Source organism: Serinus canaria, chromosome 19 (assembly GCF_022539315.1).
Source record: "Serinus canaria isolate serCan28SL12 chromosome 19, serCan2020, whole genome shotgun sequence".
Classification (NCBI taxonomy): domain Eukaryota; kingdom Metazoa; phylum Chordata; class Aves; order Passeriformes; family Fringillidae; genus Serinus; species Serinus canaria.
The window spans coordinates 984,183-1,009,059 of record NC_066332.1 but is presented as its reverse complement, the minus strand read 5'-3'; the positions used below and the strand labels follow the sequence as shown (position 1 = coordinate 1,009,059).

At 52.1% G+C, this 24,877-nt stretch overlaps 1 protein-coding gene across 11 annotated transcripts in view; it reads right to left on the bottom strand.

The window, feature by feature from the left end:
* The window catches only part of MSI2 (musashi RNA binding protein 2), a 201,133-nt gene that overhangs the window by 47,662 nt on the left and 128,594 nt on the right, over positions 1-24,877 (bottom strand). For all 11 annotated transcript variants that reach the window (XM_050981603.1, XM_050981604.1, XM_050981606.1 and 8 more), the window contains exon 8: positions 2,303-2,385. In XM_050981603.1, coding sequence (XP_050837560.1) covers positions 2,303-2,385 — 83 coding nt within the window. The remainder of the gene's footprint in view (positions 1-2,302; positions 2,386-24,877) is intronic.

Genomic DNA, 24,877 nt, shown 5'->3' with positions numbered 1-24,877 from the left:
CTTTTACAGCTACTTTCACTCTTCCTTAGAAAAACAGGTGTCTCTTTGCAAAGCACCTGCTCCTGTCACAGGAACAACAGGCTGAGGACAGCTCGTTTGGGTTTATTGTCCCCCTGCAATGTTTGGAGCATCTCTGGCCTCCCACGTAAATTCCAACTTCCATTTATTAAATACCTCGCTGGCATTTTCTTTTCACTGTCCTACTGCTCGTTTAATATTACATTTGACATTCTAAACTTTATGGATGGCAACAGAAGCAGAATGGATGAGCTAAAAATAGCCTGCCAGGGAGGCTGGAGCTGGAAATAGGCTGGGGAGCAGCAGCCCTGCTGCCCTCTGCCTGCCCCTGCCTTGGGACACGGCCAGGAGAGGAGGGGGAGTGACACGGGGCCAGCCCATGGAGCTGGGCATTCCCAGCTGGGCATGGGGACAGGCATGGGGACAGGGTCATGGACAGGGACACGGGCAGGGATGGGGACAGGGATGTGGGAAGGATGGGGACAGAGACACAGGCAAGGAGGGGACAGGGGCATGGACAGGGATGGGGATGAGGACAGGGTGTCCCAGTCCCAGCCCACTGAGCCACTGCAATCCCCATGGCCTCGTGCTGGGGCTGTGAGAGCCGGTCCCCTCCACGGCTCAGGGACACGGGGACATGATGCCAGTGTGACAGGAGCCCAGCACTGCCCCAGGCAGCTGTGTGTCACTCCAGGCCAGCTGTGTGCCAGCCCCAGCTCGTGTCACATCACACAGAGCTCCTGGCCCTGCAGGGGCTGGCGTTCAGCTGCAGCCACAGCTCAGGGCTGTGACCCAGTCCCAAGGCAGGATCCTGTCTCATCCCCTGCTCGTGGGCTGCTCTCAGAATCAGGGCTGAGGGAGTGACATGAAGGGAACACTCGGAGATGGGGGCACCTGCAGGGGGCACTGAGCGGGCACAGGAGTGGGAAGGGGATTGTTTAATTACCCAACAACAAACACCAACACTCCAAACTGTTTTCTCTTGCCCTTTCTGGCGTTCCTGGAGTGTTTTCACCCAGTCCCACCCTCCCTGCTCCTTTCCTGGGCAGCCTCCCACCTGGGAAGGGATCCTCCCAAGAGCTCTGAGCTATTCCTCCCCTCCCAGGAGATGCCAAGAGCCAGGTTGAGGCTTTTCCAGCCCACGGGTGCAGATGCAGGGATGAAGCACCCAGCACTGTCCCTGTCTGGGGCACACCAGCACCTGCTGCTGCCCCCAGGGCAACCCTGAGCCCTGCCCCAGAGAAAAGCCTCTCGTGGGAGGAACCAACCCTATGGAGTGTGCCCTCCTGCTGTGGACAGGGAAATCCTGGAGGGAGCTCTTCCCTCCCACCTGGCAATCCCTAAACTCACACCCCGAGTGTTTCTCATTTATTTCTCTCTTGTCTTTGGCTCTGCTGGGTGGGGGTGGTTGGGGTTTGCTCTGTTCCTTTGTTTTAAGGCAGATTAACAGCATTTAGGAATTATCCAAAGGCAGTGAGCCTCCCCCCAGCCCAGAGGCACTCAGGTGGGACAGGCAGGAGAGCCCAGGGCAGGAGGGGCTGGGGGCAACAGGACAGGCAGAGCCCACAGCATCCCTGTGAAGTGGAGCAAGAGACTTCTCCCAGGAGCAGGAGCACTGCCCCAGCCCTGCCCACCTCCCCACCCCACACTTGGCCAAGGGGACCCTCACTTTTATTTCACATGCATATTGCAGGGAGCAACAATATGAGGAATATTATTTCAGTGCCCTGGGAAAAATTAGCAAGTCAAATATTGAATCGGGCCTCCAGCATATGCCAAGGAGATTGCTTTGATCTTATCCACACTAAAAGCTCTATTATTAAATTTAAAGTCTGTGAACACATATCAGACCGATATACAATGCATATCTGAATACACATTTGAGAAGCAAAGGATGTTTTGACAAAGGGAAAAAGAATATTTTAGCCGAAAATATCAAAGTTACTGCAGCAATTGAAATACAAATGCCCCTTTTCATCTGGCTCAGGGCAACCCACAACCTGGCACCTGCCTGTCACTGAGGAGCAGCTTCAGCTGGGCTCTCTGCTGGAGGAGCTGAGCTCACAGCCTCCCCAAGCCCTTTGGGCTCTCACACCCAACCTGCTCTGGGGGGCAGGGGGGACCCAGAGGGGCTGGGCAGTGCCCCAGCTCAGCACCCTGACCCCAGCCCTGCAGCAGGGCCCAGCACCCTCCCAGAGGGATGTACCCCAGCCCTGGGCAGGGCACACGTCAGGGAGGGGGCTCAGAGCTCCCTGGCACCCACACAGCACCAACAAACACTCACCATTTTATTATTGATTTCGTGGAAATGAATTTCACAGACTTTTTCCACCACGTCTTCATTTTCAAAAGTTACGAAGCCAAATCCTATTTGATAAAGATACAAAAAGGGGAGGGGGGCAAGGAAAACATTAGTTAAGTGTAGCAATCTCATTTTAATAAAGCATTATTTAGCCATTGGGACTTTGGAAAACTTCCATAACAACACACAGGTGTGGCTACACCTGCTGCCTGTGGAGCTGTTCCTGGGCTTATTGCAGCCTAATGGAGGGAAGAAGCATTGTCTGAGGGAAAATTAATATGGTTCTGTTCCAGCTCTTCCATAGGATTTAATGGAGAATTAAAACCCCCTTATGGATTTTTGGATCCATCCTGCAGAATTTAATGGATAGTTACACCCCAGTTACATGATGGCTCGGAAACTACAATAAGGCTGTATTTTCCTTTACACCTTATAGGTTTTTAAGAGCAATCTCTACAAAACCCAATTATATTTCTATGGAACCATATTGATTTCATCTCTTGTTTAATTCCACGGGACTTCTCCATTAGAGCTGACTCATTACATGACCCAAAACCCATAAAAATCTGGGAAGACAGAAGATGATTCCTCATTTACCCCTGGCAAGGAGAAAAGCCCCGGTGCCTCCCAGAGACAGAGCAGCTCTGTGTGCTGTGTGTGCTCTGGCTGCCGGGTCAGCCCCGCTCCGGAGGTGGTTATTTGTCCCTTTCTTCCTGAATTACTTCCTCTAATACCTCATCAGGACATCCTGAGGCCTCCAGGAACCCATTACACTTCAAGCCTCTGATCTAATCGTTCCTCTCTTCTCAGTGCTGCTTCAAAGAGCTGAGGATTTGGGTTGGTTTGGGCTGTTTGATGCCTGCTGCCTGCCCGTGCCTGTGCACTGAGCCTGCTCTGCTGGGGCTGCACTGGGGGCACCTGGCAGCCCACCCTGCTCCTGCTCCTGCCTAAACAAAGAACCTCAGGCTAATGAAAAATCCCAGCTGTGTGCTGGGGAGGGCTCATGAGTTAACATCGACACCAATTATGCTAATGAAACCTAAAGACTCCAAGAAGGGGATGAAGTCCATCCCCAAACTGGGAGCTGCTGGACTGCACAGGGACAGGACAGCCCCAGGGCAGCCCTGCCTCTGGCTGGGGAGCAAAGGGCATCTCCAGGTGAGCTCTGAGCAGCTCTTCTGGCAGTGCACAGTGCCTGCAGCCGTGGGGAATGCTCCCATTCCACTTCAGACCCTCCTGCTGGGGGAAGGATGGCCAGGGATGGTTTCCAGCCCTCCTCCAAGGCATCACACAGCACCCAGAGCAGGCAGCAGCTTGCATTTTTTTACATAACTCACGTCTTTCATTTGCCTTCTAAATGACTCCATTTAAATCTACCTTGAACAGACCTGCAGTTAAACCTGGGATTTTTGTGGCTGAGTGCCCGACTCTGGCAGCCCAGGCATCCCCGAGGTGGGAGCGAAGCGCGGCCGGACCGAGGCTGAGATGGCCGGGCTGGGGCTCCAAGTCATTAATTGTTCGAGCACCAGCAACATCTTCATCATTAGCAGCTCATTAGCGAGTGCTGCAGTTGAGGATTCCTCTTTCAGCTTTGCTTAGGTCTCGGTGCCAGGATGGAGGGCAGGGGAATTTAGGAGATTAGCCCTAATACGTGAACATGGCAGCGCTGCAGTCATTCCGTGTCTGGACTGGAAACATCTCCCACCCTCATCCCACTCCATATGGCTTCAGCACAGGTTTATCTGAAATTATTGGTCTGATTAAATCAGGTGGCCACCCAGCTTTCTGCATTTCCAGGTTCGACAACAATAAAACAACAACCTGCAGGTGTTAGCAGGCATTTTCAGGGTCCTGAGAGAACTGTGGCACTTGGTCAGAGTGCCCAGGAGAGGAAAAGGAGAGGAGAACCAGAGGTGACCTCTACAATGCCCAACACCTCAAACTCAGTGGGAGCAACCAGAGGATTTCCACCTGCAGGCTCACAGGCACTTAAATTCCTCCCTGGGAGGGTGGAAAGGGTCTGGAGCACCTTGGGACAGTGGAAGGTGTCCCTGCCATGGCAGGGGGTGGAATGAGCACCTTGTGGTTCCTTCCAACCCAAACCATTCTGGGATTCTTTCCTTGTTCCACTTTGTGGGTATCAAATTCCAGCTTTTCATAACTGCACCCACACAAAGATCCCCCTGCACACACGGTCTCATTAGTTCCCATAATGAATACAAACTCACATTTAAATTACCAAAACTCTCAGAAACCTTCCTGGGCTAAATAGACAATTATTTCTTCTGAGAGGTACTAAGAGTCAACAAAAAACTGGTTCTCAGAAAGTGTATGGAAAAGATTAACCCAAAACAAAGGCGGCTGTTGAAAACGGTGACAGAAATAGGATTCTGGTTGTCAAGGAGCACACGTTTTAAAATGAAATTATACTGCATCCTTCTGAATGAAGCTATTATTGGAAGCTAACAAGCTCTATTTAAGAGATAAGCATTTAACAGAGTCAAACGGTTGGGTTTTTTATTCAAATGAATAAAACAGAATATTCATTTGAATAATCTTTTCTGTAAAAGAAAAGACAAAGAAGAGGGAGAAAAATAAAGTAAGAGGCAAACAGATGCCCCAAACGAGAGGCTCTGAGCCAAGGAAGCTGAGACGTGTATCCATGACCTTCAGGTGAAAAAACCCTCCTCTGGAATCTACTGGGAATGAGGAGTTCTTCCACTCCATTCATCTGCTGCAAAAGGAGTCAGCCTACTCCATTCATCTGCTGGTTCATGGGCACCAAGGAGATGCCAGCCCAGACTCCTGACATCCAGTGGAGCAGGACACGTCCTCCAACACACTGTGACACCAGACAGAAGATGATTTCAGGAAGAATTTCTTCATGGAAAGGGTTGGAAGGAGCTGCCCAGGGAGGTTTGGAGTGCCCATCCCTGGAGGTGTCCAAGGAAGGGCTGGAGGTGGCACTCAGGGCTGTGTGCTGGGGACAAGGTGGGAAGCAGGCAGGCACAGCTTGGACTCAGTGATCTCGGAGTCTTTTCCAACCCCAGTGATTCTGGGATTCTGTGTAAAACCTCCTTGGATCCCAAGCCCTGCTCAGCCACCAAGGCTGCCCTGTGGGAAGGTGGCTCCAGAGGGTCAGCTCAGCAGGTTCTGCCACGGTGTTCCAGAAACAAGACAAACATTGTTCAGAGAAAACCATACACAGATTAAAATACTGTAAAAGAACAGTCAGAAGCCATAAATACTATTAAGAAGCCAGACTGAAGATCCCAAATGTCAGGAGTCCCGTGCTCTGTATTTTGTTTTTTCCCCCCACTCTAACCAACTACATTTCACACTTTTGTCATCACTTGAGAGTTTTTACGTCAAACTTGGTAAGATATAGCTGAGATGACGACACCAGGGCTATGAAATGCATCTCCTCTCCCTGGCTGGCAGCACCATGCCCAGAGCCCAGGTCTGGCTGCACAGGGATCCGTGTCACAGCTGTGGCTGCACACGCAGGCACGTCACAGCCTGGCAGAGTGACACCAAAGCAGCTCACCCGGGCACAGGTCTCTCTGTCAAACCTCTGCTGGCCTTTCAACGAGCAGAACAAGGTGATTGCATGCCAGGCCACAGAGGTTAATCCCAGGCTAATGCTGGGGTTAACCCTGGAGGGCTCTGATGGGCAGAGCAATGCCACAGGTACAGCACCCCCACCACCACCTGGGGCCCGAGCCAAACCCAGCTCACCTGGCAGGCACAGCCCCCAGGGGCTCTCAGGCACCTGGGAGATGCCCTGGTGGGTGAACACACAGCACCCAGGGCCTGCTTTAGGTGCCAAGCTGCCTGGAGGTCAGTCAGTCACCTGCTGATGTGGAGCAAGTCACCCAACCTCATCGCTGCCCTGCCTGTGCCCGGGCTGTGCCCACACTGCTGCTGAGCCTGCAGCTGTGCCTGCCTGCTCCTACACTTACAGCAACCACAGAGCTCCTGGAAATGTTCTGGGAGCCACGGGGTCACCAGGGCTCTTCTGTCCTGCACAGCAATCCCACAGAACAAGGGCAGGGCACAGGAGCAGGGAGAGGACAAAGGAGGAGACTGCACACCCCCATCACACCAACAGGGCTCTGCCTAAACCTGGCTCTGCTGCTCAGCAAGAAGCACCCCACAGTCACTTGTGAGTGCAGGGTCAGCCCCCCTCTCACACAGAGTGCTCCACAGGACCACCCTGCTGCTGACCCCCACCCATTTCAGTGCTGGGATGGCTCCCTGGGCTCCCTGGGCTCCCCAGTCCCTCCAGCCCTGCCCTGGGAGCTGCCCAAGGAGTGGCTGTGCTGACAGATGGGGATGTCCAGCCTGACACCTCCCAGCAGATTCACCAGCAAACAGCAGCTCAGGCTGGGCTCCCCCTTTGTGCCAGGGCTCTGGAGCTGACCTGCTCACTGCCCCTGCTCCCCTCCTCACACCTCAGCTACTTCAGCTCTGAAATGCAGAAAAGTCCAGTCCTGCTGTGGTATTATTTATGCACCTGCTTTCTTGTTTATACCCATAGTTTTGGCAGCTGGTCCTGTGAAAGGTAATAAAATGCCTTTCAAAAGTAAAAAAAAAAATTAAAAATGAAGAAATGTGACCAGACAAGCCAGGCATAATAACATTAAAGCCCGTGTCAATTAATTTTTCCTCTTCTTGATAAACGAGCCCCATTCCATCCATTAATAATGAGGGAAGAAACAAGAAAAGTTGACACTAGTTTAATTTATTTTCTCAACTTGCCTGGTCATATTTCTCCCTGTTGCAAAGCTTTCCAGTGCTGCTGGGAATTGCAAGTGGCTCCCACACAGTCGATGCATAGATTGGTGTGAATCAATACCATTCTGCTTTATTCACACATCCCTTGTAATCAGAGAGGAAAAAGTTCCTTAGTAAGCTCCCAGCCTGCCAAGCTGTCTTATAAAAATAATAATAATAACAATAATAATAAACTGGCAGGTGGGGGCAGGGAGGGGGATGTGAAACCAAGTCCTGTGATCACTGTCACCAAATCTTGTCTTTGCAGATGAACAGAACACCGAGCAGAGGCGACAGGACATTTTAATTACCCAGAAGACAGTGAACCATGGGTGTTTTTAATTTCTGTCTGCAAAGGTACTACAAGTCATTACCCAGAGTCTGGGAATGGGGACCTGGGGGTTTAATCCTGTGTCAGGGAAGAGCCATTCATTCCTCAGCCCCAGAACCCGACAGCCAGGACTCAAAAACTCAGCCCTGACTTTGACACCTCCCTTTGCTGTGCCTTTGGAGAAGCCACTTAAACATTCCCTGTGGTCTGCAGCCCCCTCACTTCCTTGTCCCTTCCTCTGAGTCTTCATACCACAACTCAGCTTGTCAGAGCCAAAACCTGTCGAGGACAAAAGCTGACAAAAGCTGTTATTTCCTACTATTCCAATTTCCTGTGCTGCAAACACACGGAAAGAAGGAAGGAAGGAGAGGTTCAGGTTTCCAAAGGAGCAATTCTGCACACTCAGGGAACACAGCCATCCCCTGAGACACACACCTCAGGTTTTACCTCACCTCCAAGGAGGCTCTGCTGGGGACACTGCTGAGCACACCTGAGGGCATCACCTGCTCCAAGGTGAACAGGATCTCACCTCACCCTGGTGATAACCAGAGCAGCAGATGGAAGGGGAATGAGGTTAAAACCCATGGTCTAGGATGGAAAATATCCTCCCTTACCTGCAGCATGTGCTCTCCAGCCCTGCTGCTGGGACTGACACCCCCCAGACATGATCTGCCTGCACGTGCACTGGCTGTTAATGCACACCTCAGGTATGGGGCACAGGCAGGCTCTCCTGGCAGACACAGACACCTATTTCAAGTGCCAGCAAACTCTCCATAAGGGGAGAGAAAATTCTCACAATGAAATGAGCAGGTAAGTGAGGCCAGCCCTGTCAGGCACGGCAGTCAGGGCACAGCTGGACAAAGGGCACCTGCAGGATCCTCCTCTGCTTCTGCCTGGCAAAGCTGCAAGGCTCAGGCCCCTGGCTCCTTGCTCCCACAGCTGTGTGGCATTCCCAAAGTGAGAACTGCTCAGAAAGGGGAGGAGGCACCTCGGGGTGAAACGGGGCAAAATCCACCCAGAGCGGCTCTGGGGAGGGACTTTCCTGAGGGGAGGATGAGGAACACAGGGACTGGTCCCTGTCTCCAATGAGCCACTCTGAGCAAAGGTTTCCAGTTCAAAGGGCACCAGTCAGGGCTGGGATGGGGTCCCAGGCAGAGCCCTGGCAGAGGCAGGAGCAGCCAGGGACCCCCTGCATGTCACAGACCACGCTCGTGGCAGCACCACCTCAACTCCTGGCAATAAATTTTTCATAACAACAAACCTTCATTAAAATTTTATTTTATTAACGTTCTGAAATCAAACCTAAGCACTGAGTACATAATGACTGAGACGCACACTAGGCTGAGCTTACTAAATGCCACTTTTATCATATTGTTAATTAACAGAAACGATTAATGCGCTCGCAGATCATTTAGAAGCATTAGCAGTGACCTAAGAAAAATTGCAGGTACGTGTGATCCATCTGCACTTTTCCATCGGAATTTTCTACCCAGGAGGCCCTGAAGTTTGCTCCCAGTTCAGCTTCTCTCTGCTGGGGACATCCGTGTCACAAGGGGCACAGATCTGTCAAAGCATCGGGCTGAACTGGGAGCCACTGCAGGAGAAAATGATCTCCACCTTTTCTTTTTCCTCCCTGTCTGGGAGCAGCCCCACCCTCACAGCCTTTCACTGCTCCCTGTCATTCAGGTACAGACTTCCCAGCCTCAGAAGGAGCCAACAGTATGGAAATGCTGCTGGGTGGGAGAATAGAGCAGACTCCAACAGGTTTCTTTCTGCTATCAGAGAAGCAAACCCCAAATATTTGTAAAATCCAATTAATCCATCTACAACCAGAATGGGAACCTTGTGCTTCTGTCTATTCATTAGTGAAACCTACAGGTTTTGGCAGCCAGGAGGGACAAAGGCCACCACCCTGGGTGCCAGTCAGCCCAGCCAGGCTCCCATCAGAAAATCAAGCCCCTGATGCTGCCTCAGCCACCGAGTGCCACCTCCTGCCATCTTTATCTGTTTGCCCACAGGCATCAGATACTCTCTGCCTGTCAATTCCTCCACAGTTTATTACCAAATTTCTAAAATATTACATTTTTTATTATATCCAAATTCACTTTATTGCATTTGACAATACAGATAATCACATACCATATGCTCTAATGTTTCGAACCCAATGCATGTTGACAGCAGTTTTTATTCATGATGCATAATTCCATCCAGGGCTGACAAAGGCAGCACAGAACCCAGCCTGGTGTCAGGGTTTGGAGGGGGGGGGATCCTTTTTTCCATTTCCTTTTCTTCTTTTTAACAACAGATTTACAAAACTGGGAGGAAAGATGCTTTGCTTTCCGAAGAAATAGGAAATTGGCTGAAAAGATGGGCTTATCAAAGAGACGTCTTCAAAATATTAATAACGTGTGGGGGTTGGTTACTGTAATTATTTGCACATGAAACTTGCTGCTAATGGGGTGAGAGAAGCACAAGGGGGAGCAGAGGCTGGGACAGTGTGGGGGGCACGAGGCTGGACCCCGACTCCTGCACATCCTCCTGCCTGGCTGAGCTCACCCAGAGCTGAGACCAGCTCCTCTGTCCCAGGTGAGGGTGGGAAGGCACACCTGGGAGGGCTGGGGGAGAGCCCCCGTGTGAAAACCCAAAGAACCCCACATCCCAACCTCGTAGCCAGGCAATAGATCCAACAACCTGAGAGATGGCCACGCTGTGCTAACCAAACAGGATGCTACGTCTAAATTAAGCTGTAATGACCCGCTCCGAGCTCTTTATTAGCCAGGTAATGATCATTTAAGAGGAGGTTACTATCTTGAGCCAAGGGCACCTAATACCATTACTGAACTTGTTAAAACCTGCCAAGCAAGTCATTATTTCCAGCACTATTTCTTTTTCTCTTAACACAGCTTTCTGCCTCTCCCCTTGTGCTGTAAATCCTGGGATCAGGCAGGCTTGGTCACCCTTCCCCAGGAGCCTGAACTGACCACGAGCAGACTGGGCACGAGACAATAACTGCACAAACAGCAAGCACTGAAAAACCCTCACTGGATCAGCTTCCTTCCACCCCAAACCATCCCGTGACTCTCTGCTAACAGGAGACCGAGATGTTCTCCGACTTGTCCCTGTCACACCCTCCAGGAAAACAACACTTAATCCCTCACATCCCTCTCCAACCTCCACTCTTGCAAAGGCTCATACAAGGAAGAGAATGAAAAAAAGGGGAAAAAGTAGGAAAAAGCCCAAAGCCCCCAGGCAGCTGCTCTGGAGCTCTGTGAGAGCCCGGTGGGTGCTGCTGCTCTCTGAGCCTCGGCCGAGGCACGGGCAGGGGGCAGAGCCTCCCTCAGCATCCCAGCCTGGACAGGGTATGGAATGACACCAGCAAGCTGCCAGCTCAGGAACTCATTACTGTCAAGGTAGAGCGTGGCTGGCTGCCAGGCCCCCAGCCCTCACGCTCGCTATGCCAGAACATCCACACACAATTTAATTGCATTATAATTTCAAAAGTGCTTTTCAAACTGGAAAAAGGCATTCACTGATTAACCAGCGAAGAGCAAAATTGTTTATGAAATTGAATACAAAAAGCTACAGAAATGTAATTGGGTTGTTCTAGCACCTAATTTTCAAGCCATTTTCCCACTTATTTAATCACGAGATACAAAAGGAACTAGTGAATTGACTTCATACTAATTAGATTACTCCCTGCGATACTCCAAGCCTATATTCCAACTGGTTGATAGTGCTGCTTTAAACAGAACAAAAAATGGAGCAACAGCTTGTCTGGGGCCATAACCCATTTGTTTCCCATCAACCCTCTCCTACTGGAGGGCCATAAAACCCAGGCCAAAGTCCCCCTAACCTGCCATTGCCAGTCACCCAAAAAGCACTCACTTTCCCCAGAAGGAACCACAATCATTTGCCAAATGATCCTGGCTGCTCCCAGGCACCAGCTCAGGGCTGTCCATCACAGTGATCACTGGGGAGTCCCTCTGGAGCAGGGAGAGCCCACAGCTGGATCAGCAGCACAGTAAAATGTCACACGTGGTGGAGGAGCTGGCTGTCCCCAGCAATGACCACTCAGGCTCCCCAGGCAGGGAAGAGCCAGTGAAGAGGAGCTCTGGTTCCCACTGCTGGGTGCAGGAAAAGCCCCCAGGCAGAGCTGAGCTCTGGGTCTGACCTCAGAATTACTGCCAACATCACCAGGGCTGCTCTGAACACATGGTGCAAAGTCATCTCTAGAGAGAAAATAGGAGTCCCTTTCCCAGCAGCAAACCAAGAGAGCAGCAGACAGCTTATTTTACCCTAAATCAAGTCACTAAATTAACAGAAATTTTATCAAGTCTCTGGCTTCCTGAAGAACAGTGTTTGAAGATCCATCTACGCCTGCTCCTTCTGGCAGAAGTTTTTTTAAAGCTGCCCAAGACCCACTCTGCACCTGATACAATCTGCTCACAGCTTTTCCACTAATTTTAAATGTTATTAGGTGCAACATAATTGATTATATAATCAAATGTGGAATGTACATTATCAAGATATTGTAGCACTTCACAGGCCATTTAATCAGCATATCTGGGACTGTGCCAAAATGAATTAGCCTGCATTAAATTTCAAGTACATATTATTGGTTGTATTTGTCTCCATGTTTAAGCAGGCGCTTGCTCTTACAAAAGAAATCTGAAATCCTTCAATTATAGAAATAGGTTATTAAAAAAGTGCAAGTATTCTTTCCCAGAGCTGTCTTCTTCTGCAACCAAGAGCCCAAAGCTGTCTTTCCTGTGACAAAGAGGGGGGACAACATGTGCCCACCTGCAATGGGGCATTTGTGGGTGCCTGGTATGGGGAGGCTGGGAGGGGCAGACCCCCAGCCTGCCCCCAGCCAGGCCCACCTGTGCCACACCTCAGCAATGCTCCAGTTTCAGGCTCTGTCACAGAAAACCTGCCACCAAAAGGCACCAGGAATCAGTGTCCCCTGGCTGGTGACAGGGCCATGCTTCACCTCCTGGGCCTCTGTGTCCCTGGAGCCGACCACTCCCCCCAAACTAAAAGGGATTTAAAAGACAGATTTTAATTAAAAATTAATTTTTAAAAATTCTGCTTGATTTCAGCAAGTGGAGGAGAAGCACGAGGCAGCTCCGTGGTGGAGGAAGGAGGCCAAAACCTGCCACTGCTGCTGCTCCTCTCCAAGCACCTGCCAAGCCCAGAACCTTCCCCTTGCCTGTGCTGCTGAGATTTAAAGCCCCCACCGTGGATTTTGGGGTGCCCCAAAGAAATGAGGCATCTCCAGAAGTGACTGTGCAGGGGGAAATGCTTCCAGCAGCTCGCTCAAGGTGACTCCTGCCTACCTGGATGTTGCAGCAGAGGCAGCTGGGGGCTGGGGGCACAGAGCCCCCCCAGAACACACACAGCCCTGGGCTCCCTGGCTGCCAGCAGAGCCTACAGAGCCCTCCCTGCAAGCTGCAGAGCAGGGAAGGCAGAGTGAAGGGCACTTTGCTGGGAGCAGGCAGGTGTCCTTCCCTCATTAACACTCCAGGAAGATGAATGGGCAGGTGAAGGGCCAGGCTCCAGCACGGGCTGCTGCAGCTGGGGCAGCTGTCACTGCAGTCCCCAAAGCAGGGACACCCTCCCCAGTGGGGCTGCCAGTGGCACACTGGGGCAGCCCTGGCACTGCTGTGGGGAGGCACCAGCTCAGATCCCCTCAGGTGAACGAGGCCATGGGGGCACATTCTGCAGGTGCACCCCCACGGAGTGCAGCAAGCCCCCCATCCTCATTAGGGCTGTTCCTCACTTTAGTGCTTTAGCTGCTGGATTTGCATCCCTGCCCAGCTGCTGCTGCACCCACAGCCCTCTGAAAGGCTTTCCTGCAGCCTGCATGGATCCCACCCTGCCTGGGCTGCATCCCCAGGCACTGCCAGCCCTGCCTGGGAAGGAGAGCACGGCCCCCCTGCTGCCCTGCTGACTCCATACATCACAATGCAAAGGAGCAACAAACCAGGCACCAAACAACAAAAAACTATTCAAGGAATTGAAATAATTGACTAGGGTCAAGGGAAATACCAGCAAAAATGAGCAGCTTAGCCTCAGGTTAAGCTAATCCCTCTGAGCTGAGCAGTATGACCCTCTGGGCTAAAACTTCAGCAGCACACAACATTCCTGGGCATTATTAATATCCTTGGCCAGGGCTCCATCCCTGCTGCTCACGCAGCGTATCAGCATTTGCCTAAGCAAACAATGCAGGCTGCTGGGAGGAGAGAGCCTGGCCAGGACAGATGCTCTGAATGCACACGCCACTTGTTCCTCTGGATACACATGTAAAGAGCAAAGTATTTGCTCAGCTATTCCTGGAAACCAGCTCCCAGCACCACTGAGGGTGTGGGATACAGCTTCAAACATGCCTGCAAATGCTGACCCAGCTTTCCCCCTGAGCATGGGCTGAGAACAAGAAAAAACTTCAAACTGTTCGGGTGTGTGTTCCCAGGAAAGCTCTGACAGAAGTACAAGAGGTGGGGGAAAACACCTTTCCATGTAAGCTTGAAGTCTGATTTTTGTCCAGGACCACAGGTGAAGTGAGGTAACACAGAGTCACAGATTTTGGGATTGGGTTGGGCTGGCAGGGACCTTGAAGCTCGTCCCATTCCCATCTCCTGCCAAGGGCAGGACACCTTCACTACTTCAGGCTGCTCAGAGCCCCATGCACTGCCTCTAGCTGTCACAGTGGCTCCTCATTAACACCAGAGATGCTCCTGGCCCCAGCATCCATCCCCAGCTCCACACTCCTCCCCTGAAACAGGGCAAACAGGCTTGCTTCTGCAAAGCCAGCTCCAGATAGTCAGCAGTGATCAGACTGTACACATGTCCAGGGGCAAAGGCTGACAGAGGCCGTTCAAATGCATACATCAAATTTTAAACATGGCATAATTTTGTTTTATATGGCAGACACACATATCCTGACACCTGCTCAGATGGAAAACCTGAATCCAGCCCTGAGACGTTCTGCCCAGCCCCACGGCTCTGCCCAGCCCCACAGCTCTGCCCAGCCCCACAGCTGTGCCCAGCCCCACGGCTCTGCCCAGCCCCACAGCTCTGCCCAGCCCCACAGCTCTGCCCAGCCCCACAGCTCTGCCCAGCCCCACAGCTCTGCCCAGCCCCACCGCTGTGCCCAGCCCCACGGCTCTGCCCAGCCCCACAGCTCTGCCCAGCCCCACAGCTGTGCCCAGCCCCACAGCTGTGCCCAGCCCCACGGCTCTGCCCAGCCCCACAGCTGTGCCCAGCCCCACGGCTCTGCCCAGCCCCACAGCTCTGCCCAGCCCCACAGCTCTGCCCAGCCCCACGGCTCTGCCCAGCCCCACGGCTCTGCCCAGCCCCACGGCTCTGCCCAGCCCCACAGCTGCCCACCCACGCTCTGCCCAGCCCCACGCTCTGCCCAGCCCCACGCTCTGCCCAGCCCACGCTTGCCACCCACGGCTCTGCCCAGCCCCACGGCTCTGCCCAGCCCCACAGCTCTGCCCAGCCCCACAGCTCTGCCCAGCTCCACAGCTCTGCCCAGCCCCACGGCTCTGCCCAGCCCCACGGCTCTGCCCAGCCCTCCAGGGAGCTGAAGATGTTTCTGCTCTCCCAGTGCCTGTCTGGGCAGCAGCTCAGCCCTGCCAGAGCACAGGACATAATCCATTTATGGAGCCGTTTGTGGATATCACCAACCTCCCATTGAAGTGACCAGGGTAAACCTAACAGATCTCAATCATTTTTTCCACTGTTGGAAACCAGCAATATAAAAAAAAAGGAAAATAAAAGCCACAAGTGTATTTTGGGAGCACTGCTGGAGAAATCCCATTGTTCTTTGCTGCATCAATAAAAGCAGTTTTGCTGTTTGATAGTATAAAGTACTCAAGAACCAGATGCAACAAAAGGAGCAGAATCACCCTGGGAAAGGAAACTTTTAATAGGGACCACACAGAGCAGAGCAGCTCTGTAAAAGGGATCTGCTGGGAAAGGAGAAGGAAAACAAGACTAAGACGAGCACAAAACCCAGAGCCATTTTTGCTAATAATGACATCTAAATTTTAAAGCATCACATCTGAAATAGGCTTCCCGATGCTCCTCAGGTACAGCAGGTGCTTCCCTTCCTTTGCAGCCACTTTTCAGACCATGCACAGACAGAAGAGGCAAGAAGAGAGGGACTTTCTCTGCTGAGCCATCCAAAATCCATGATTTGTTATCACTTGTCTTCTGACTTCCTGCGACAGCTACAGCCCTCCCTGCTGGGAAGGGCTCCTTTGAAACTGTCTCCCCTCCATCCATCCCTGTCCCACCCAAGCACAAGCACCTTCCTCAGCTGTGCCCAGCCCAGGATGCCAGGGGATCACAGGCTGCAGGATGGCATGAACAAAGCCCCACGGATGGATGGGCTCCTGCCAAAGCTCCCCCCGAAGCGCAGCCACGCTGCTCTGTCATCTGCCACCTTCAGAGGTGACCTTCTCCAGTGCCTCCTTCCTGCTCGAATCCATCCCAGCCCCAATCCCAGGTGCACAGGCCCAGCAAAGCTTTATTAAAGCTTCCCTCTCCTCCCTGTGTTTTGGTGACATTGTTTTATGGATTTCCCCCCGCGCTCAACCTTTGTTCAAACCATCGGGGAAAACGCTGAAATCTTTATCCTTAAAAACAAAAGCGCCAGGAGCAGCAGTCACAGCAGGGGAAACGGGGAACTAATTACACACCCTGAGCCTTCCCCGGGGTGCTCTCACAGTGCCCAGCCCGCCAGCCCCACGCCTGGGCTCGTCCCCAGGTGCCAGAGCAAGCCCAGACCCCAAAAAGCAGCCAAAGCCCGCGGATGAGCATGGACTGGCCCCTGACCCGAGCTAGGAACACGGGGGGCAGGGTGGGGGAGGCATTCCATGAGAATCCCCTTTGCCTGCCCGCTTTCAGAGCAGACAAAGAGCTCTCTGTGGAGGAGCAGTGTGTGTGAGATGACCTTTTCCCTGGTCCCTGCAGGCTCTGCAGAACAAAGCTGTGGCAGATCTCACCGCGGCTCCGGGCAGCGGGAACCGCGGCTGCTCCTCCTCTGCGCTCCAGCTCAGGAGGCAGGTCAGGGCTGGGGGGGTTTGGCATTATTCTGCTGGGACAGTCAGCAGTGCTGCTGACTAGGAACCCTCTGGAGCTCGGCCTGATGCCCCATCCCAGCCCCACACTCAGCGTGTCTGCTCCGAGCTCTCAAGCGCCGCTCTCAGACTTCCCGGCTGGTTCAAATCCCATTCTGTAAAGGGTAAAGCAACCTACAGGGATCTGTGCACTCCCAGGGAGCAGGAACTGCTCGTGATGCAGCCCGAGCACACAGAAATGCTCTGGCCAGGCTTCCTGCAGACAGCTCCCCCAGCAGACTTGCACTTGCTCAGGATTTATTGGGTCAGAGCAGGGCACTGCCAGGACGAGGGCTCCTTTGGACCAAGCCCTTCTTGTTTTGAGCTCTTGGGCTGCAGCTGCCACCAAAGTCAGCGAGCCCCATCTCCAAACTCTCCTCCACAAACCTACAGTCGTATTTAACTGGAGAGAGGACAAAGGAAATTTTGGGGCACAGCATACAAGATAGCTGCCTGTCTCACCATGAAATATGGCCTGGCCATTCCCAGATTGCTCAGTGGCATGGGAGAGGTGGGAGCCCCAGAGGAGCCATCCCCATTCTGGGGGGCAAGAGTCAAAAGGACCAGAGGATGAAGCTGCCAGACTCCCGCCTCATATTCCTGCTTGGCAGGACCTTCACCTCCCGACCCAGAAAGGGTCTGTGTACCCTGTCTGCAAAGCATTTGGGTGGAAGGACCTACAGTATGTGAGGAAGGAGAAAAGAAACCCCAACAAACTACAGCTCAGCACAAACCCTCAGTGCCAGTCACCGGGAACAGGCTATTTATAGCTGAGGATCATTAACTGTATTAAAAAGTTTGATGTTCTCTAACAATCTGTGTCATTCTGAGGCTCTGGCCTTCCCCCTGACGCTGGCTGATAACTGGAGCAGTGGTGCTGAATAGAGGTAATTATACACCAGCTCAATAGGCTGAGCCCCACGCCGAATGTGAGCGTGTCCTTTCCCCAGGGCTCTTGCTCAAATATTATTCCAGCTCCCACAGCCAACCACAGGAAGAACACTGCTATGGATACCCTCATAAAACTGCATAATTATGAATAATGCTTTGGTTTTTAACAAAATAAATCACCACACACTAAAAAAGTGCTTATTCCAAGCTGGTGCTGGAAGAGATTGAAATGCCAAGTGAAGCGAGGCATCCCACTCCTGAAACACTGACCCTCTCTGGCACTGACCTGTTTCTGCTGGCCACAGTGGCTGCCTGGCTGTGGAGCAGGGCTGGGCTGGCAGGATCACTGAGCACCTGGAGCCCACCAGCCTGGGACAGAGGTGCTGAGAATGCCCTGGAACAGCAGGTCCTGCTATCAGCCCGTTATCAGCCCCTGGGCAGCTATTCCAGCCCTGCTCCAGACTTGGCACACTTGGTTCCCATCCAGCTCAAAGTTTATCAGCTTGTAAGAAATGTACAGCGAGGAAGCACAGATAACGTGTGGCTGATCCTTATCAGCAGCCACAGAAAGCCCTTGTGATATGACACATCCAACACCTGCCTTTAGAGACTTCATGTCTTGATCTGCTTCATGGTGGCACTGTGCTTTCAGCCTGCTGGGGCTGGCACCTGCCTGACACCACCCACCCATCCATCCTAGGATGGGAGATCCATTATTTCCCATCCCCGGAGTGCAGAGGGACTGGGAGACAATGCAGCCCCCCGAGGTGCCTGCACAGCGCTGCTCTGGCTGGGCACGCTCGTGGCAGTGCCAAAACCATCTCTGGTCAGCTGTGGGAGCCAGGAAATCGGTATGCAAGCAGCTGCTGGCTGTTTTGATGATTTCAACATTCCCCCAGCCCAGCTGGTGTCAGCCCAGCCAGGCAGACCCCACCTGACCCCACCAGCCAGGCTGGTCAGTCCCAGGGCTCAGTGCCCACCTGTGGGCACAGCACCAGCAGGAGGGCTGGGCACACCTGGGGTCTCATGGCACCTACCCCAGTGGCATGAGCACACTGAGCCAGGGCTAGTGGGCTCTCTGCTGGGTGGATCTGTGCTCTCACACAGAGGTGGACACACCACAACCCCGTGGCTGTCACACTGACCCTGGGTGCAGCCAGGCTGCTCTCCCTGCCCAGCCTCACTGTGCCTTTGAGCACCTTCCCTTTAAGCTCTCAAGAATGAGGGCTCTCCTTCCAAACACTGCACACAGCCCTGGTTTTCCAAGCTGCCACCACAGCAGAGCACTGGGCACAGCCCCTCCAGCCTGGCACAGCCCCATGGTGCCCAGTCCTCCCGGAGGAGGAGGAGAAGGAGGGAGCAGGGTCTGGGGGAAGGGGTGTGCTGGCTTTGCCTGCCCTGCCCGAGCTGGGAAAGTGCCCTGGATATCACCCAGAGACTTTGCAATCCCCACATCTGCTCTGAGGGGGTTTTCCCAACACATTTTCCTGGCAGATCCTCCCATCCCTGCTCCCTGTGCTGAGGAAGTCTCGGGTGATCCATCCCGTGGCTCCTGCCTCCCTCCCTGCTCTCTCCAGATAAACTCTGTGCTTTTTAAAGTTATCTCCTGCCCACAGGAGACACACACAGAGCAGCCTTTCTGCCGGCCACTGATGGGAACCTTCCACAGATCAGCAACAGAGATATTTCCACGTTTAAAATCAAGTTCAGAAAGACAGGTGGGGAAAGGGAAGAAAACACTCAGATAGTTGAGGTTTTCTGACTTCCTGGCAATTCTCCCATCTTCAATGCAAGAATAAAAGGGTTGGGTATTTTTAAACTAAAATCTATCTTTAAATTCAATTTTTTTTTTCTTCCCAACAAAGCTTTTCCCTAAAGAAGAGTTAAGTCTCACCAGAAAATGCAGGGAAGTTGCTGTTGCCTATTTTTTGGAGGTCAGTACCTTCTTCACATGCACCAAATACATCCAACCCCAACACCCTGCCCAGGAGATAACCTGATGCTCAAGGCCAAGGTGAGCAATGCCTGTCCTCAGCTAATCAGCAGGTAATTAGCTGGAAGAATTCAGAATGAAGCTGCAGATGAAGAATAAACCTTCAGCCACTAAATTCCATCCTCAAATAATGAGACTTTATTTTAATTTCACAGTAATAATATTGCCCAGCAATCCTTCCTCTTATTTACCTCCAGGAAGGAACATTAGCATAAAAAACATAATAAAAAATATCCAGCAAGCAGCTTTCACCAACTCCTGTGTATCACTCATCATTAAATTTGGGAATTAAGCCCTGTTAATGGACACAAACCATCATTTTGAGCGTGCAGGCAGTGTTAATATTTGAATAAGCCAACAACAACAACAAAACAGAGGACTAATACATGCACGGTCATTCTTTCAAGCAGGGAGGATTCAGTTTTCATTTTCACAGAATATTAAACCAAATTTTAATTAGATTATACCAGAGCTTCCCTAATAAGTGCTTGCAAGGGGAACTCCATTGGGCAGAGACATGCTCTGCAGTGGAAGAGAAGAACCTGCCAGTTAAGTGGCTTAATCACTGAAGAGCTTTGAGGGGGCCTCCTTGCTTTCCTCACTGTGGCCACCTCACACTTGGCCAAGAGGCAGGCAGAGATGTTCAGCAATAAAAACTTCTCTGGAACAGGAGAAGGGAGCTTGACAAACAGCAGAGAGATCAGGAGAGAACAGAGAAGGAACAAAACCCTGTCAATCCGTGGAAGACGTCCTGTTCCTTCCCAGTGACCCAAAACCCCAAGGTTTGCCGCTTCAAACCATTCAAAGAACAGCCCCGAGGAACAGCTCGTCCACGGGGGCCAGCACTGTCCCCACTGGGTCCCCTGGAAGGCTCCTGAAGCCACTCTCACGCTTGTGCAGTGGAGGAGAACATAGAACTGAGCCAAGAACACCACAGAAGGTGAGGCTGAGGATGCAGCACCCCCTGATGTAAGGCCACAGGCACCGTGAAGGTCGGAGCTCCACAGCGGGCTCAGCGGGGCTGGGCCGGGCCGGGCCGGGCTCAGCGGGGCCGGGCCGGGCTCAGCGGGGCTGGGCTGGGCCGGGCCGGGCTCGGCGGGGCGGGCCGGGCTCAGCGGGGCCGGGCCGGGCTCGGCTGGGCTCGGCGGGGCCGGGCTGGGCTCAGCTGCACCCTCACGCCCCAGACACCCCCTCCTGGCTCTGCCCTCGGCCCTCTGCCCCCTTTCCAGCTGTTAGTGAAGCCAAAGGCAGTGGGAGCCCAGCACCTCCAGCCCAGACCCCAGCACGAGCAGCTGCCTCTCCCTGACAGAGTGGGCAGCCCTGAAGGGCCCCGCTGGGCAGTGCCCACTGAGGGCTCTGAGCCCCTCCTGCAGCCCCCTCCCCAGCCACAAGCACACACGCCCAGGTCAGGGACACCTCAGGGAGCTCAAGAGCAGGTTCTGAAGTGCATGAACCCCAAGGGGCTCTTTCCCTGCTCTCCACACTCCAACCCCGAGGCACAGCACTGCTCCCCACCAGGGTGGCACCAGGGACCCCATCAGTGCTGCACAGCTCCATGGGGGCGTTGTGCAAGTGCCAGAGTGCCCCAGGCTCTGCAGGGCATCGGGATTACGCAGCCCCTGAGGTTCCCCTGAGAACCAAGGCACCCACACCCCAGTGTCCCCAGGCCCCAGTGTCCCCAGGCTGACACTGAAGTTCCCAAAGGCGATTGAGAAAGGCCACGGAGCTGCCAGCAGCCCTGGCAAAGAGCAGAGCCAGGAGCACACAGAGCCAGCCCGTGCACAAACAGGTCCCCTCAGCCCACGGGTGGCTCTGTGTGCCCTGGCCATCAGTCCACGGGTGGCTCTGTGTGCCCTGGCCATGCAGGGCCAGCAGCTGGGCAGGATGGACCCAGCCCACAGCCCCAGATTCACCTCTGGTTAAAACAAACACCCCACAGCCCATCAGACACGAGGTTTTTCCAGCAGCAGGGGCCACATGCTGACCACAGGGGACTCAGAGGGACCCAGACAGAACCAGGACCCAGTTTTGGTCCTGCCAAAGTTGGCCATGGGTGACACAGCACAATATCAGCTCCAGCTCCACACACTTGAGGACAGGCTGCCCTAAATAAAGCACATCCCCCTCCATCAGCTGCACTTGTGACCAGTGGCCTTTTTAATATATTTTTCTTCCTTTACTTTTTTTTCCTTTCCACTTTTTACTCAACTGGCCCCCGTGTTTACAGCTGGCTGCAGCACAAATCCTTATTTCATGTCACCCACTGGCCCAAGCTGTCCCCACTCACTGTTTCTCCTAGACAAGTTAATAAGATGGAAGGCTCCCCAGGGGCCTCGAGCCAGAGAACATTATCACTTGGAAGCAAGGCAGAAATACTGACACATCGGAAATGACTTCAAGCCTATTAATTACCCTTTCTTCTCTGGCAGATCTTTGAGAGAGAGCTTGACAAATTGAAAGGCAGCAGAGAGCATCCTCCCTGTCCCAGGAGCCCCCACCCACGCCAACAACAGCAAAACATCCCCCTCCCCCCAAAAATTATTTGGTTTGCTATCAATTAAATCATCAAAAAGGAGCTGAGACAGAGGCTGCCTGTCAGTGACAGATCTCCCTTCCTGTTTGTGCTCCTGCTTCCAGAGGCAAGATGCAAGGCACAGAACGTGGAGCACTGGCACAGCTCTCACCCCCGGCAGGGGACACGGAAAATGCTGTGCCCTGGCAAAGTTTGGAGCTTTCAGCTTCTGAATGCCAACAATCTCCATTCACACCATCCCATCCGTGCTCCTGGTGCTGTAAAACCCTCTGAACACCCTGCAGCCCCTCCCTCAAAATGTATTTTCAAATCTTTGCTGGCATAATTGATCCTAATTATTATAAGCATTAGATATTAAATGCATTCCTACATGCAATGTGGCTTCAACTGTGGGCTTTCAGCAAAGTCTATTGTATAAATAAATGACTGGATTTCTTATTCAAGAGCTTCAGATGTGACAGTATTAATTCTGATGCAAAGCAGCCACGCAAGTCGAGATAAAGTCACTACCTGCCACTATGGCTTTATTTTTAAGGTGATTTCCATAATTTCTGGTTCAAAAAAGAAAAAAAAAACAACTTCCAAAATAACTGGAACAAAAAAATCTTTGGGCTGTTACCTAGAAAACTATCATTAAGTCATTTGTTCAGTTTTTATTAGTATCATTGTAATTAAAGGGAATCATATTTCAAAAACATCTCTTCAACAGCACTTATCAAACCCCATCCCTGCAGCCTATCAATTAGGATTACAATAACCTCGCTCCCTTGTTGCCTTTGCCATTAGCATTTTGATTGAATGGCTGTTGAGAAGTGACTGGTACCAGAAGATTGTGTTCACAGAGTAACGTTTCTTTATTCCCTTCCATTGAAGCTTGTCTAGTTGTCTCCAGTTCCTACTCAAAAGAGACAAGACACTTCCAAAAGCAGTAATTTTGATGCAGGGTTATTTTTTTTTTTCTTCTCAGCGAGGTGAGATAGATTGGGTTAGGCTGGACACAACTGCTGTTAAATCACCTGGGAGCAGATGTGGGGGCTCTGGCCTCGATGCTCTCCAACCTCACCAAGCCCCAAAGGGTGCCAGGGCAGGAATGGCCACAGCCCAGCACCTGGGGAACACCCACCAGCCTCTGCCAACACCCTTCCAAGAGATCCCATAAACAATAATAATAATAATAATTTATAATGCCTGAACGACCTGGGGAGGTTTTCAGCTGTGTTTATTGCTAATAGTATTGAATGTTAGATGTTAACAATTTATCAGCCAAGCCCTGGCACTTTGGGAGTGCAAGGGAGAGAGCTCTCCTGCCACGACAGCAGCACTAACGAAGGGCAGAGCAGCAACCAATGTCACCAGGAGGGGATGGATGCATTCCACCACTGCATGAATTATAACAGCCAGAGTTCATTAAACCCACCACATCAAAATAAAAATGACCTGCCACGTCAGACAGTTCTATTTACTGATATTCCCACTGCTGATGTCCCCCCTGGTAAATCACATTCCGTGGCACCAGCAGCAGTTATCCAAAAACATTTCAACTACTTGGATGTGCAGGAGACTCCAGCAGTGCTGGGCTACCCGACCAAAACATCCCAGGGCCAAAGTTCAGCCTGACAGCTTCGAGGGGAAAATGAAGTGACCCCTGCAGGCTCCCTGTGAGGACAGGCACTGAGCAGTGCAGAACTCAGAGGGGAACATCAGACTGCTGGCATGGCAGGAGCAGGGCTGGCACTGACCCTGGCAGCAGCTCCACCCTGCAAAGCTGTCCTGGCAGGGGTCAGTCCTGCCGTGCTTCCTCCCCCTCCTCAGCCTCCTCCATCCCAACCCAGCTCCTGCACTCCTCGGGAAGCCCCTCCAGAGCCTCTCTCCTCTCCTCCAGCAGCTCCCTCTTTGCTGGCAGGCAGCCAGCAGTGTGTAATGGTGCCAGGTAGCAATTTCATTTTTAAAATGCTCTTATCAAAGATTTAAGGTGAAAGATAAGAAGAGCACACTACATCATCATAAAGGAAACATTGTATAAGGCATAGTATTTTACAAATCAAAACAGTTATCAAAATGAAAAGGTATGAATATAAAAACAAATGGAGCCTGTGCTGTGGAGAGGAGGGGAGGGAGCTCTGGGTTTGGGGAATTGATCAAATTTCAGGTTTTCTTGACAAGTCTCAAAAGCCTGTGAAGAACGGGAGCAGCAACACTTCCACTGTCATTTTAAACCAGAAATAAAATGTCAGGTACATTTACAGAGAGCATATACACACACACTTATTTATATGCCTTTTCATATAAATAGATCTATAAATATAGATACATATTTTTCATACCATTACCCACGGCTGTTGGGTGCTTTTATCAAAGTCATCTGACCTGGAAAGCATCTGTTGTTAATACCACTGTTTTATTATTTATCAAATCCATTTCTTCATAGAATGACTAATTTCATACCCACAGCTGCTCCCATCTTCCCTCTGCAGCTGCTCCTTCCCCGGGCAGGTTTGCAGCCCATCTCCAGCTCCCACAGCCTCCTGAGCCACAGGGGCAGGCATGGAGCAGGCTCTGTGCTCCTGCCCTGCCAGGGAAGGAGCAGAACGAGGCCAAAGGGCCAGGGGGAAACCCATGGGATACCACCAGGAGTGGGGGAATGGGGAACAAATCCCACACTTCCCTAATCTGACTTTTTTGTTTTCCAGGCAGCCCAAAAGCAAATATTTTCACCTCTTTATCGGTTTGGGTTTAGGGTGAGGAGGAACAGAGCTGCCAGAACAGGAACAGAAATGGCAAAAGCCTAGCCCCCACCAAGACTTAAAGTGATTTTAGCTCATCTGAGCTAAAATCAGGGGAATATTTGTTGCCACAAGGAGCAAATTCTCCTGCCAGGCTGCTCCCTTTGGATCCTGCCCTGATTTCC